Source organism: Rhinolophus hipposideros (assembly GCF_964194185.1).
Source record: "Rhinolophus hipposideros genome assembly, chromosome: 21".
Classification (NCBI taxonomy): domain Eukaryota; kingdom Metazoa; phylum Chordata; class Mammalia; order Chiroptera; family Rhinolophidae; genus Rhinolophus; species Rhinolophus hipposideros.
The window spans coordinates 44,281,999-44,293,236 of record NC_138067.1 but is presented as its reverse complement, the minus strand read 5'-3'; the positions used below and the strand labels follow the sequence as shown (position 1 = coordinate 44,293,236).

At 53.3% G+C, this 11,238-nt stretch overlaps 3 protein-coding genes across 15 annotated transcripts in view; 1 reads left to right on the top strand and 2 right to left on the bottom strand.

Annotated features, from left to right (window-relative positions):
• MED25 (mediator complex subunit 25) overlaps nt 1-2,194 on the bottom strand; it is a 16,523-nt gene extending 14,329 nt beyond the window's left edge. For 2 of the 5 annotated variants that reach the window (XM_081032472.1, XM_081032475.1), the window contains exons 1-3: nt 1,738-2,106; nt 1,598-1,643; nt 1,136-1,260 (exon numbers count right to left, since the gene is read on the bottom strand). In XM_081032472.1, the coding sequence (XP_080888598.1) occupies nt 1,136-1,260; nt 1,598-1,643; nt 1,738-1,991 (425 nt within the window). In that variant the 5' untranslated portion in view covers nt 1,992-2,106. Of the gene's footprint in view, nt 1-1,135; nt 1,261-1,597 lie in introns of all 5 variants that reach the window. The other 3 variants (XM_081032474.1, XM_081032473.1, XM_081032476.1) reach the window with 3 other exon arrangements.
• A 2,970-nt stretch (nt 2,195-5,164) lies between these two features.
• Nucleotides 5,165-10,923, top strand: FUZ (fuzzy planar cell polarity protein; the record flags this gene model as incomplete). 8 transcript variants are annotated; one of them, XM_081031425.1, is made up of 12 exons in its annotated part: nt 5,942-5,991; nt 6,232-6,265; nt 6,524-6,645; nt 6,916-7,000; nt 7,237-7,305; nt 7,490-7,594; nt 8,288-8,485; nt 8,637-8,732; nt 9,041-9,147; nt 9,223-9,287; nt 9,366-9,440; nt 10,420-10,922. In XM_081031425.1, the coding sequence occupies 10 exons, from the start codon at nt 6,563-6,565 to the stop codon at nt 10,644-10,646; spliced, it is 1,110 nt and encodes a 369-aa protein (XP_080887551.1). In that variant the 3' UTR covers nt 10,647-10,922. The 8 variants fall into 8 exon arrangements, with proteins under 8 accessions (XP_080887553.1, XP_080887550.1, XP_080887549.1 ...); XM_081031426.1 differs by having other exon boundaries at nt 5,943-5,991; nt 6,211-6,265; XM_081031427.1 differs by lacking the exons at nt 5,942-5,991; nt 6,232-6,265 and adding an exon at nt 5,165-5,244 and having other exon boundaries at nt 10,420-10,923.
• Nucleotides 10,682-11,238, bottom strand: part of AP2A1 (adaptor related protein complex 2 subunit alpha 1) — a gene marked incomplete at its 3' end in the record, with an annotated part of 28,277 nt that continues 27,720 nt past the window's right edge. For both annotated transcript variants that reach the window (XM_081031418.1, XM_081031419.1), the window contains one exon: nt 10,682-11,118. In XM_081031418.1, the coding sequence (XP_080887544.1) occupies nt 11,041-11,118 (78 nt within the window). The remainder of the gene's footprint in view (nt 11,119-11,238) is intronic.

The window sequence follows — 11,238 nt, the reverse complement described above, 5'->3', positions numbered from 1 at the left end:
ACCCCCTCAAACCCTGAACAGGACTGACTTGTGTACCAAACAGAACGTAGCAGAAGTGATGGTGTGTGACTTCCAAGACTTGATCATAAAAAAACCTGTGGCTTCCTCTCTGCTCCTTCTGCTGGATTGCTCAGTTTGAGGAAAGCCAGGTGCATGTTGGGAGGACACTCAAGCAGCCCCAAGGGGAGCCCTTGTGGCCTCCAGCCAATAGGCATAGGGTGAGCTGCCTTAGAAACGGATCCTCCGAAGACCCAATCAAACCACTGGGTGCCTGCAGCCCTGGCTCATCGGTACAGAAACCTCACGAGAAACTCTGAGCCGGAACCACCCAGCTAAGCTACTCCTGAATTCCTCACTTACACAAACCGCATGAGATTATAAAATACGTCTGTCGTTTTAAGACACTATGGTTTAGGGTAATGTCTAATGCAACAGTGGAGGAGTAATACAATAAATAACTAATACAAGATGCTCTTCAACTTAAGTCCAAAGAAACCCAATGTAAGTTGAAACAAGTAAGTACAACATGCATTTAACCTACTGAACATTATAGCTTTGTCTAGCCGGTTTCTACTGAACACGTATCACTTTTGCACCATGATAAAGTCGAAAAATCTTATGTCAGGGACAGTCTGTACTATTAACACACCGTCTTTAGAGATAAGTTCTATCAGGCACAGAGGTGGCAGGGACTCTGAGTCTGGGAGTTCTATAGTGATTTGACCCCTATCTATCTGCACCCGCAAAAGCCTACAATGTAAACCAACAAAATTCCATCCAAAGCACAGAGAATCTTTCCTGGCCTGTCCCCACCCCTCCTGCACTCAGGCTTCAATGTACCAATTTGAAAAAGGAGGGCTGGGGTAGAGACGGGAACCAGACAGCAACGGGAGAATCACACATGGATGCTGGAGCCCAAGGCCTCTTTGCCTGGGAGAAGGTTTTTTCTACTACCAAACCTGATCGCAAAATCGTTGAGCACACAAAACCCACCACAGAAGTGACATATGGACAAAAACAATCCCTCTCAATACTTTCGGCCATTCAATATGACCCAGCCGTCATCCACTCAGTCATCCACTCACGGTACCTCACAGGGGCCCCCAACCCACCCCAAGCACGGGGAAAAGCTCACTTAATGCCATCGAGCCAGGTGACAAACTCATAAGCGCTGCTGGTGGGAGCGTGACACTGTACGTAGGACTCAGGAGCGCAGTCCACCGTGTTGAACACCACGAGGCTGTACTGGGTCCCCCCATACTGGGAGGGGGAGCAGAGGAACTTTTCATCTGGGGCCTCAGAGAAGAAGTCAGGCCCCCGGCCCCTCCACCCCCGGCCCCTCCTCCCCCGGCCCCTCTCCCGCGGACCCTCCTCCCCCGGACCCTCCTCCCCCGGCCCCTCCACCCGCGGCCCCTCCTCCCCCGGCCCCTCCTCCCGCGGACCCTCCTCCCCCGGACCCTCCTCCCCCGGACCCTCCACCCGCGGCCCCTCCTCCCCCGGACCCTCCTCCCCCGGCCCCTCCTCCCGCGGCCCCAGGGGTCCCGGCCACCCCCCCCACCGCCCCTCCTCCCTCGGACTCAAGAATTCCAAGACTCACGTCTCCCCCGAAGTCTGTCTCGGCAGGAGGACCACCATTAAAATACCTGTGAGGGTCGGAGGTGAAAAGTGGGCTCAGACAAGAGGCTGTGGAACACTGAAGGCGGAGGGCGGGGCTGGAGACGCGGAAATGGCACTCACTCGATGGCCGGGAGCAGGTAGTGCTTGCGGAGCCCCTCGAAGTACGGCCCCAGGTTGGCCGTGCCCTCAATCACAAACACAACGTCAGCCACCAGGCCCCCGGCACGGGCCGGGCCCTCGGACCCGGGGACCATGCCCCGCGAGGTAGACGCCACGGTCGCCACAACCTCCGCGAGATGAGCGGAAGTGCGCCTGCGCCGCGCGCGCACCCGCGCCGGTCGGCGTCGCTGGGCGGGTAAGGAACCCGCCGCCATATTTCTGCGGGGCTCCCAAGGAGAGCTCGTTCTAGCTGCGTCCTCGTTCCCATCCACCGCGTACAAGACTCAGAGGGGGCATAGCGAACCACTTCGGGGCCGGATGCGGAAAACTGAATTACTGACAGAACTGTCCAGAGCTAAATACCTTGGAAACAGCACCGTCAGCCGTCATCTTTGAGCGGGGCACCTGTTTCACCTCTGGTCTCAAGGGGGCGGGGTCAGGAGACTTGGTTGCTATGCAACGCATACGCTGCCCTTGTTTTCTAACAAGATGAGGTTTCCAGTTAAGTTCTTTCTAGCTCAGGGGGGATGGGGAGTGCGAACGGTCCAATCATATCGTCCGAAACGGGTAACTAGGTAACGCTTTAAGGTGGCCGTCAATTTGGAAGGGAGTGCAGCTGTTCTCTCCCCACCTCAGGAAGCCGAACGCTAACCCTAGTGGAGGTTGCTAAGCAACACCTACCTGATCGTTGTTTTCTGCGAGGGGCCAGAAACTGGTCTAAAACAGAAATACATTCGAGGTGGGTTAAAAATGTAAATTAAACAAATGAAACCGTAAAACTGTCTCAAGGAATAAACACACTGTATAACCCTGAAGACTCGAAAGAGTTTCTTGCCATTACAGCAAAGCCAGAAAACGTATTGATCAATTTGTCCGCCAAAGACTCCATAAACCAAGTTCAAAAAAATGTGATCAACTGGGAAAGTCCTCGTACCACATGTGTGGACAGAAATTTGGTACACAAATACATCTTGCTAATCAATAAGCATGTACTTAGGAAAGGAGAAATCCTTTCTTTTCTTAATGGGAAGAAATCTAAGGAGGCTTTTCACACGATGGCAAATAAATATTCGGAAAACTGCTCATCTTCAATTACAAAGTGCTAACAGAAAGTCCAATGACATAGCATTTTATCTTTGTCATGTTAATTAATATTGGAAAAAGGAATGTTCACGATGGAGGCTCAGTTGTAGACCAGTGGGGGTGGAAAGCAGGACAACTTGCTCCCTTGAAGTTTAACAATGTATTTCAAGGTAAAAGGGTATACATTCCCTTTGCAAAAAGCCGTATCCCCAGATTGTAACATTTACTGTAACTGTTGCTTTTTTTCTTTTCTTTTTTTTGCTGAAGCGTTTTAAAGCAAATCCCCATCATTGTATCATTTTACCTGTTGTCACGAGGGGCGTCTGGAGGGGTATCAGCTCCTGCTCCCCACACAAGAACACAGGATAGGGTGAGGCCAAAAAGGAACACCCACAGAGCCGTAGGTAGGGAAGTCATACCACTATAGTCTCGCTGGCAGCTGGATTCACACGACGTGCGATCTGCTGTCCGCTTTTCTGCCAACCAACCAACAACTCTCTCTCTCTACCATAGCCGCGGCAGTTATATCAGTGGCCAATTGGCTAACCAGCTACAGCTGACGGCCAACTAGCCATAGCCGATGGCCGTCTACTACCCGAACCAGCACCTTTTCACGTGAGGCCGAGAGCCTGGAAGCTGCTCTCTGGGGCTCTGTCCCCACACTCCACCCCTACAGGGTCTCGCCTCACAATCTACGCGACAAGCGTTTTCTGCGAGGGGCCCTGTGCGAGGAGCCTGGAGGTGAATGCAATATCCTGGACAAAGCCAGGCTCTCTGGGCACAGCCAGGGTTTCTCAGGGCACCACCAGTCCTTCTGGGCACAGCTAGACTTCCTGGGCTTCATAGGGTACCACCAGTCTCCCTGGGCACAGCCGGGGCCTCTCAGGGCACTGCCACTCTCGCTGGGCACAGCCAGTCTTTCTCACATATTCTCCATGGCGGCTGATAGAGACACAAAAGCAAACATCCGCCAGTTCCATTACATTATGGTACGTTCCCAAGCAAACAGTCAAGCGGTCTATTAAATTAGGGATGGAAGGCAATTCTCCATAGTCATTTACCAGGGCTTTCCTGGGGGTGAGGGATGACCTTGACCTCACCCTCAGGTCCCACGGAGGACTCAGCAATAGTTCCCTCCTGGGCACTCTAGCCCAGGTGATATTAAGGTAAAAAAGTGCCCTGTTCTAGGTATGGCTTCTATATCTTTTTATGGTCAAAGACCAGTGTTTCTCCCAGGCCACCGGCTCCATCCATAGTGGACTGATACTTTTGCAGAATACTATAAAAATAAACCTTTAGAGAAATTAAATTACAAAACAATATAAATCATATTGTGAACTTCCAGTCTTTTCCATGTGTATGCTCATGTCATGCGAGGCGGCCTGCGGGGGTCTCTGCTTCCCTTCCCCACATAAAAACGTAGGTTGTGGCTAGGCCAAAAAGGAACACACACGGAGCCATAGGTAGGGGAATCATACCACTATAGTCTCACTGGAGGCTGGATTCACACGATGTGCAACCTGCTGTCCGCTTTTCTACCAACCGACCAACGACTCTCTCTCCACCACAGCTGCGGCAGTTATATCAGTAGCCAACTGGCTAACCGGCCACAGCAGACGGCCATCTACTACCCAAGCCAGCACCTTTCCACGTGAGGCCGAGAGCCTGGAAACTGCTCTCTGGGGCTCTGTCCCCACACCTGTACATGCTTTACATGCCATCTCAAAAGTTATATTTTCTTACATAACCATTATGCCATTATCAGCCCTAACAAAATTATTTCTTAGTATTACCTAACACTAAATCTATAATCAAATTTCCCCAGTTCTCCCCCCTAATGTCTTTTTACAATTGCTTTATTTGCATCAGGATCCAAACATATTTAGACATTATATCGCAAATTTCTTTTAATCTAAAGTAGCTCCCTCCTTTTCTTTGCGTGTAATTCAATTTTTAGTAAAATTACAAAGAAAATAAAAGTAAAGTTGAGAAAAGAAAAATGATCATCAGGTAAGATTTAAAAAGTACCTAAAATTAAAATCTGCCGTTAAGTATAAGGAAACTTTTCTTTCGATAGGGTGAATATACGATTAACTGAATTAACTGATTTCTAACCACCTCCATTAATGTACAACAAATGGATGGTAAAATAAACAATTAGATATTTTAAACTGGACTTCAGCTTCTGGCATTATAGGAGTACTCTTCAAGTATCTTCACCCCACCCAGTCCCCCGTCCAAAAATAAAAAAGACAGAGAACCAGAAATTAACACAAAAAAGAGCGTGTTGGAGTAGAACTGCCTGTACAGGGAAGGAGCTGCATTGGCATTACCAAGATCCTGAAGGCAGCTAAGGGCCTTCCAGAGCAGCTGAACTCGCCTCAGGTTGGTAATTTTGGCAATCTGTAAAAGTAGAAGCACATCCTCCTCGTAGATCTCAGATTAATATTGGCACAGTGGCCATATTTGTGAAAATGTGTGACTATGCTGTGTTAAATTGTTAACTTTCTATTTTTAAGGAAAGGATTTGGGGAGGAGTATTTTCATATTCTGCATGATACACTATCATGTATAAATTAATTACAAAAATAATATTTCTATGATTCTGGAAAAACGAAGAATTTCACCTTTTTCTGTTAATGACAACCACCGTCTAATTTGGTGGTTACTAGGCAACGCTCGTCGGACCAAACCATCCTCGAGGGTGGGGGGGATGGTATTTTCCTCCATTTTGCTTTAGGGAAGTGTACTCAGGGTTTGTCATGCGGCCATCTTTGAACGGGGCACAGCTGTTTACAGCTTTAGGATGGAAATGAGACTGAATGTAGTTACTAGGCAACGCCTTGGCACCGTCGCCATCTTTGAGTGGGGCACAGCTGTTTATCGATTTAGAACATGAAACATCCTACCCTACATGATGGTTGCTAGGCAAAGCCCTGGGGCGGTCACCACCTTCAAGCCGGGATCTTTATTCTCTTCTTTAAATAAGTGAAGTGAAGTCACTTTAGGGAGAAACTATGAAGCTTTGCCAGTACAATTAGCCGCCATCTTTGTTAAAGGTATTGTAACTTCCGTCTAGAGCGGAAGAGACTTGAACAGGGTTTGGAGGAGGCGCTGGAATAGGGAGCGAGGGTGGGTTTAAGTTGGATGAAGGCGGGAATGTAGTCCTCTTCCAATGAGCTTCCCATCACCTCTCTGGCGGCTTTGGACGGCAACCCTACTTAGTGGTGTGACCACGGTCATGCTCCAAAGCCGGCACTAACCGAACCTACAAAGGGGTGTGGGGGGGTTCGAAATGGGGGAGGAGGGGACGGAGGGCACCGTACATCTGCTGTGTCTCGCGGCCTCCAGCGGAGTCCCCCTGTTCTGCAGAAGCAGCCGCGGCGGCACCCCCGCCCGCCAGCAGGTGGGGCCCTGGAGCCTGGATCTCCGAAATAGAAGGGGTTTAGGAGCTTGGACTCGGGGTCTCCAAGAAAGTAGCGGCTGGGGAAGTTTCAGTTGAGTTTAGAGGGCTGAGGGAGTAATGGACCAATAATCCTTGTTCCCCGAAGAGAGGAGGGGCCAAAGGGATCTAGAAAGTAGTGGGGGCCGGAAGCCTGGACTCTTGAGTCCCAAGGAGGAGGGGATTGGGGGCTCCTATCTAATGTCCCCAACCTTTCTCCAGCTCCCGTTCTCTGTCATCGGCTCCCTGAATGGAGTCCACATGTTTGGGCAGAATCTCGAGGTGCAGCTGAGCTCTGCGAGGACCAAGGACACCACTGTGGTGTGGAAAAGCTTCCATGACAGGTCTCCACGTGGTAGTTTGGAGCGGGGACAGGGGTCTTGGTGATAGCCCTTGTTGAAGATGACCCCAAGACCTTCCAGCTCTCCAAGGCCAGCTGTTCACTTGGCTGTGGGATCTCTGACAAGCCAGTTGTCTCCTCTAATCCCTGAATTTCTCTGAGTGCTGGGGGAGGATATAGCTGGCACCCAGCATCAAGGGCAAACTCTGCTATCCTCCCTGCCCAGGTTCCCTGGCCTACACTCATTCTTCCTTCTCACCTTCCTTTTTCACAGCATCACCCTCATTGTTCTGTCATCTGAGGAGGACACCTTGGAGCTGAGACTGGAGAGACTACTCCAGATGGTGTTTGGGGCTATGGTAAGATTCTCCATCATTTTTTCCGAAACCCAGGAATCTGAGCTCTCAGCATTCTTCTCCCTCAGACCCGCAACACTCCTCCTCCTCCAAAACCCAGGAATCCTGCCGTCAGTCCGTCTTCCCTCAGACTCAGGAGTCCAGATTCCCAGCCCCCTCCTCATTCAGTTTAAGCCCCAGCCCCTCCCATCTTAGAACCAGTTGTCCAGGGCCTCTACTCTCTTATATGGTTCTTCTAGGTTCTTCTTGTGGGACTTGAAGAACTGACCAATATCCGCAACGTAGAAAGACTGAAGAAGGAGTTGAGGGTGAGGCCACTGATTTGGGAACTACAGTTCCCAGTAGCCCCCAGTGCAGCCTAACCCTGTGGGTTCTTGGGGCAGCTTGGTCTTCTGACCCTGGAGCTAGACCCAAGAGGGCCAGTTTTCCCAGGGGGAGGCAGCAGATCTGAGGCTCACCTGGTCCTAGGCATCTCCCTTCTCCCTTTGCTAGACCAGTTACTGCCTCATCGACAGCTTCCTGAGGGATTCAGAGCTTATCGGGGACCTGACCCAGTGTGTGGATTGCGTGGTTCCTCCAGAGGGTTCCCTCCTGCAGGTATTGGAAATGTCCTTGGGAACTTTTAAACCTGTCCTTATGGCCCTCTCTCAGACCTCATTCTCTTATCCTTGGACCATTGCCTTCACTGCTTCCCATCCTCTCAGCTTTCACACTTGGCCCCAGAAGGTTCTTTATACACACAGAGGTGACCCTGCCCCTCCCCTGGTCACAGACCTTTCATGGCTTTCATCACCCCCAGGAAAAGGTCCCAGCCCCTCCGGGGCCCACAAATCCCAACAACTTCCCAGCTTCCCTGCCTTGGCACATGCTGTTCTTTGTGCTGGTTGAATACTACTCTTGTAGATTCACCTGTCACGGCTGCCTCCCAGCGTTATGATTCCCAGCAGATGACAATCTCTCTGAGCTTCAGTAGGTTGTTGATTGCATCTTGGCACATAGTAGGACTCAATAAACCATAGTTGCTGCTGTTGTAATTATTAGCTTTAGTAGTATGTGTTAGGTAGGGTAACAGTCACCTTGCCTGTTTAATCTAACTTCACGATGTGACTTGGGGATTGTAACTGCATGAGGAGAAGAAAGCCCTGGGAGGGTGAAACATTTGAGTATGGCCACCACGCAAGATCTGAATTGTATGCTGGTCTGTTCCCACTCCTCACCCACCTGGGAAGTCATTGCCGCCCTTGCTCCTGTCTCCTCATTTGCTGTCATCCGCCTGCCTCCCTTACCCAGGAAGCCCTGTCTGGGTTCGCCGAGGCTGTGGGCACGGCCTTCGTCAGCCTGGTTGTGTCTGGCCGGGTGGTGGCAGCAACAGAGAGCTGGTGGCGGCTGGGGATGCCGGAGGCCGTGCTGCTTCCCTGGCTAGTGGGGTCCCTGCCGCCGCAGGCCGCTCGCGACTACCCGGTGTACCTGCCGCACGGGAGTCCCACGGTGAGTGCGTGGGGCCGGCAGGGGGAAGGTGTGGGCCTGGGACACGTGTGCACCAAGGGGTGAGACCTAGAAGCCGAGCCGCGAGGAGGCGGGGCTTGCGATGGAAGGGGCGGAGCTCCGCCCCTCCCACCCTGCGCCCTGCTTTATTCAGGTCCCTCACCGGCTTCTGACCCTGACGTTGCTGCCGGGATTGGAGCTGTGTCTGCTTTGCGGGCCCCGCCCTCCCCTCAGCCAGCTGGATCCACAGGTGAGTTGGGCCCGTGTCCTGCTTTACCCCATCACACCCTCTCCGTGCGAGCCCCGGGCCCTTCTATCACCACCCTGCCCGGGAAGTGTTCCCTCTACTCTGGACCCAGCCCTCTTGGACTGCGCTCCAATCACCTTCACCCCAGTTTGGCCACTTTTTCGCTCTTACCCACCCTTCCAGGTCCCGTCCCATTCACGATCCCCTCTGCCCTCTGCCCTCCGCCCTCGTGGCACCCCCCTCCTCCCTGGCCACAGCTCTTTCCCATACCTCACCCCCGGGCCCCGCCTCCCTGACCACGCCCCCCGCAGCTTCTGGAGCGCTGGTGGCAGCCCCTGCTGGACCCACTGCGGGCCTGCCTGCCGCTGGGACCCCGAGCGCTGCCTGCTGGATTCCCCCTGCACACGGACATCCTTGGGTAAGGCTCAGATGGGGGAGTACGTTTGGCTTCTCATCCCCTCTTCCCTGGCCATGACACCCCTCTTTCCCACAGCCTGCTGCTTCTCCACCTGGAACTGAAGCGTTGCCTCTTCACCGTGGAGCCCTCAGGAGCTAAAGGTAACTGAGGAGGAGGGCGGGGCCAGGAGGGTCCTGGGCCCCAAAGGGGCTCTCTGTCACCCTCTCTTTTCCCTCCAGAGCCTTCCCCTGAGCAGCGTCGGCGCCTCCTCCGTTCCTTCTACACTCTGATCACTGCCATGCATTTCCCACCAGGTTAGCGGTGGGCACGAGGCCCCCTTTGCACAGGCTGGGACACGAGTCCCAGGTCACACAAAGTGGGGAGTAAGAGGTGGGGCTGGAGAAACTGGTAGGACCCAGCATGCACTGGGCATGGCTCTCCTTGAGGCCTGGGCATCCACACTGATGGGAGGGGAGGGGCAGGGAGGTCCCAGCCCAGAGGTTACAGAATCTCCAGGGTAATCCTAATAGTTAACAATGAGACCTCATCTCCTACCAAGTGCTTTATATGTAATGACTCACTTGATCCTCATAGGGGAGGGTTCTCCTGTTACAGCATCATTCCCAATTATAGATGAGGAAACTGAAGCTCAGCTAATAAGTGGCAGAGACACCAGTCACACACAGGCAACCTGGCTCCTACCTCCTCCTCCTCCGCTCTACTGCTTAAAGTATAGGCTTTACCAATGGTCTTGAGGTGGGTGGGTGGGGAGGTTCCCCAGAGCACAGGTTAAGAAGGAAAAGTTGTCCTAGAATCCGAGAGGTCGCAGAGAGGCAAGGAGACCTAGGGTGACGATGCAACCCTGATGAATGTAGCAAAAGGGCAAAGAGCTCACCCGGGAGGGGCAGACAAATGTTCCCTCCTAGCTGTTGACTCTACTCCTCCTAACCTGCTTCCCACATGTAAAGTGGGGCAGGATCCTCGGGGGTCGCCCAACCTAGAGCTCAATGCCTGGCACCTGGTGAGCACCTGTGTGTTTACGATTTATATTACTAAGCAGATTGCCTAGGGCTGCACACAGTATCCCCAGGAAAGGGGACTAAGGCTGGGTGGGAAAAGGGACCTCTGAGCCAGAAAGGCTGTGGCCTTTAGGTCACTGACAGCCTGACGGAGCCGTGAGGCCCTCGCCTATTAGTCACACTCAGGCCCAGGATGGGATCTGGTTCCAGAAGGTCGGCATCCTCGTGGTTCAGACCCCACTGGTCACTTCAGCCTTTCCTGTCCTTCCTCCAGAGCCAGGCCAGCAGGAAGAGAAGGCGGAGGATGGGACCCAGCAGGCCCAGGTGCCGAGAGCCTGCTACCTGGTGTCAGGGACCGAGGAGCCGGGCACAGGATGGCGGCTGGTGGCCCTGCAGTTGGGGCCACGGCGTCTGCTGCTGCTGCTGTCTGCTCAGAGTCCCATCCATGGGCTGCGGGGCCTGGCCTCTCACACTCTGCATGCTCTCACCCCGCTCCTCTGACCGCTAGCTGTGAGCAACAGACTGGGACCCGGGGCTGTTAGCGTCTCTCTGTTTATTCGCTCACAATAATACACAGCCCCTGGACGGGGAGAGGGCGGAGGGGCCACGACAGGGTAGGGTGGGAGGGGAGGAGGCACCCACTTCCCTGGCCCCTCTCCCCTCTGTGCTTGGGGGGGACAGGGGAAGGGGGCTCCCCTTAACCCCCAGAATGTAAACAGCAGCAGATGAACAAAAATAAAAATACAAAAGGCCGGAGGAAGGTCCTAGGCATCCCCCTACCCTGGGGTCTTCCCTGTCACCAGCAGAGGTCCCCTCACTGCCCCATCCACCAAAGCTCCCTCAGTCCTAGGGGCTGCCTGGCACCGGCCACATCCCCAGGGGCACAGTCCAGGGCTCAGAACTGCTGGGCCAGCAGCTCACAAAGGTGACGGGAGACGGGCTCCTTGCTGGTGCGCAGGGTCAGCCGGTACATCTGAAGGGAACACACAATGGGTGCGGGGACTCAGGGAGGAGGCAGATGGACGGGGTAGGCCAGAGTGAGAGAGGATGAGTTCTCACACAAGGGGGACACAAGGGAGTCATGAGGAGAGAA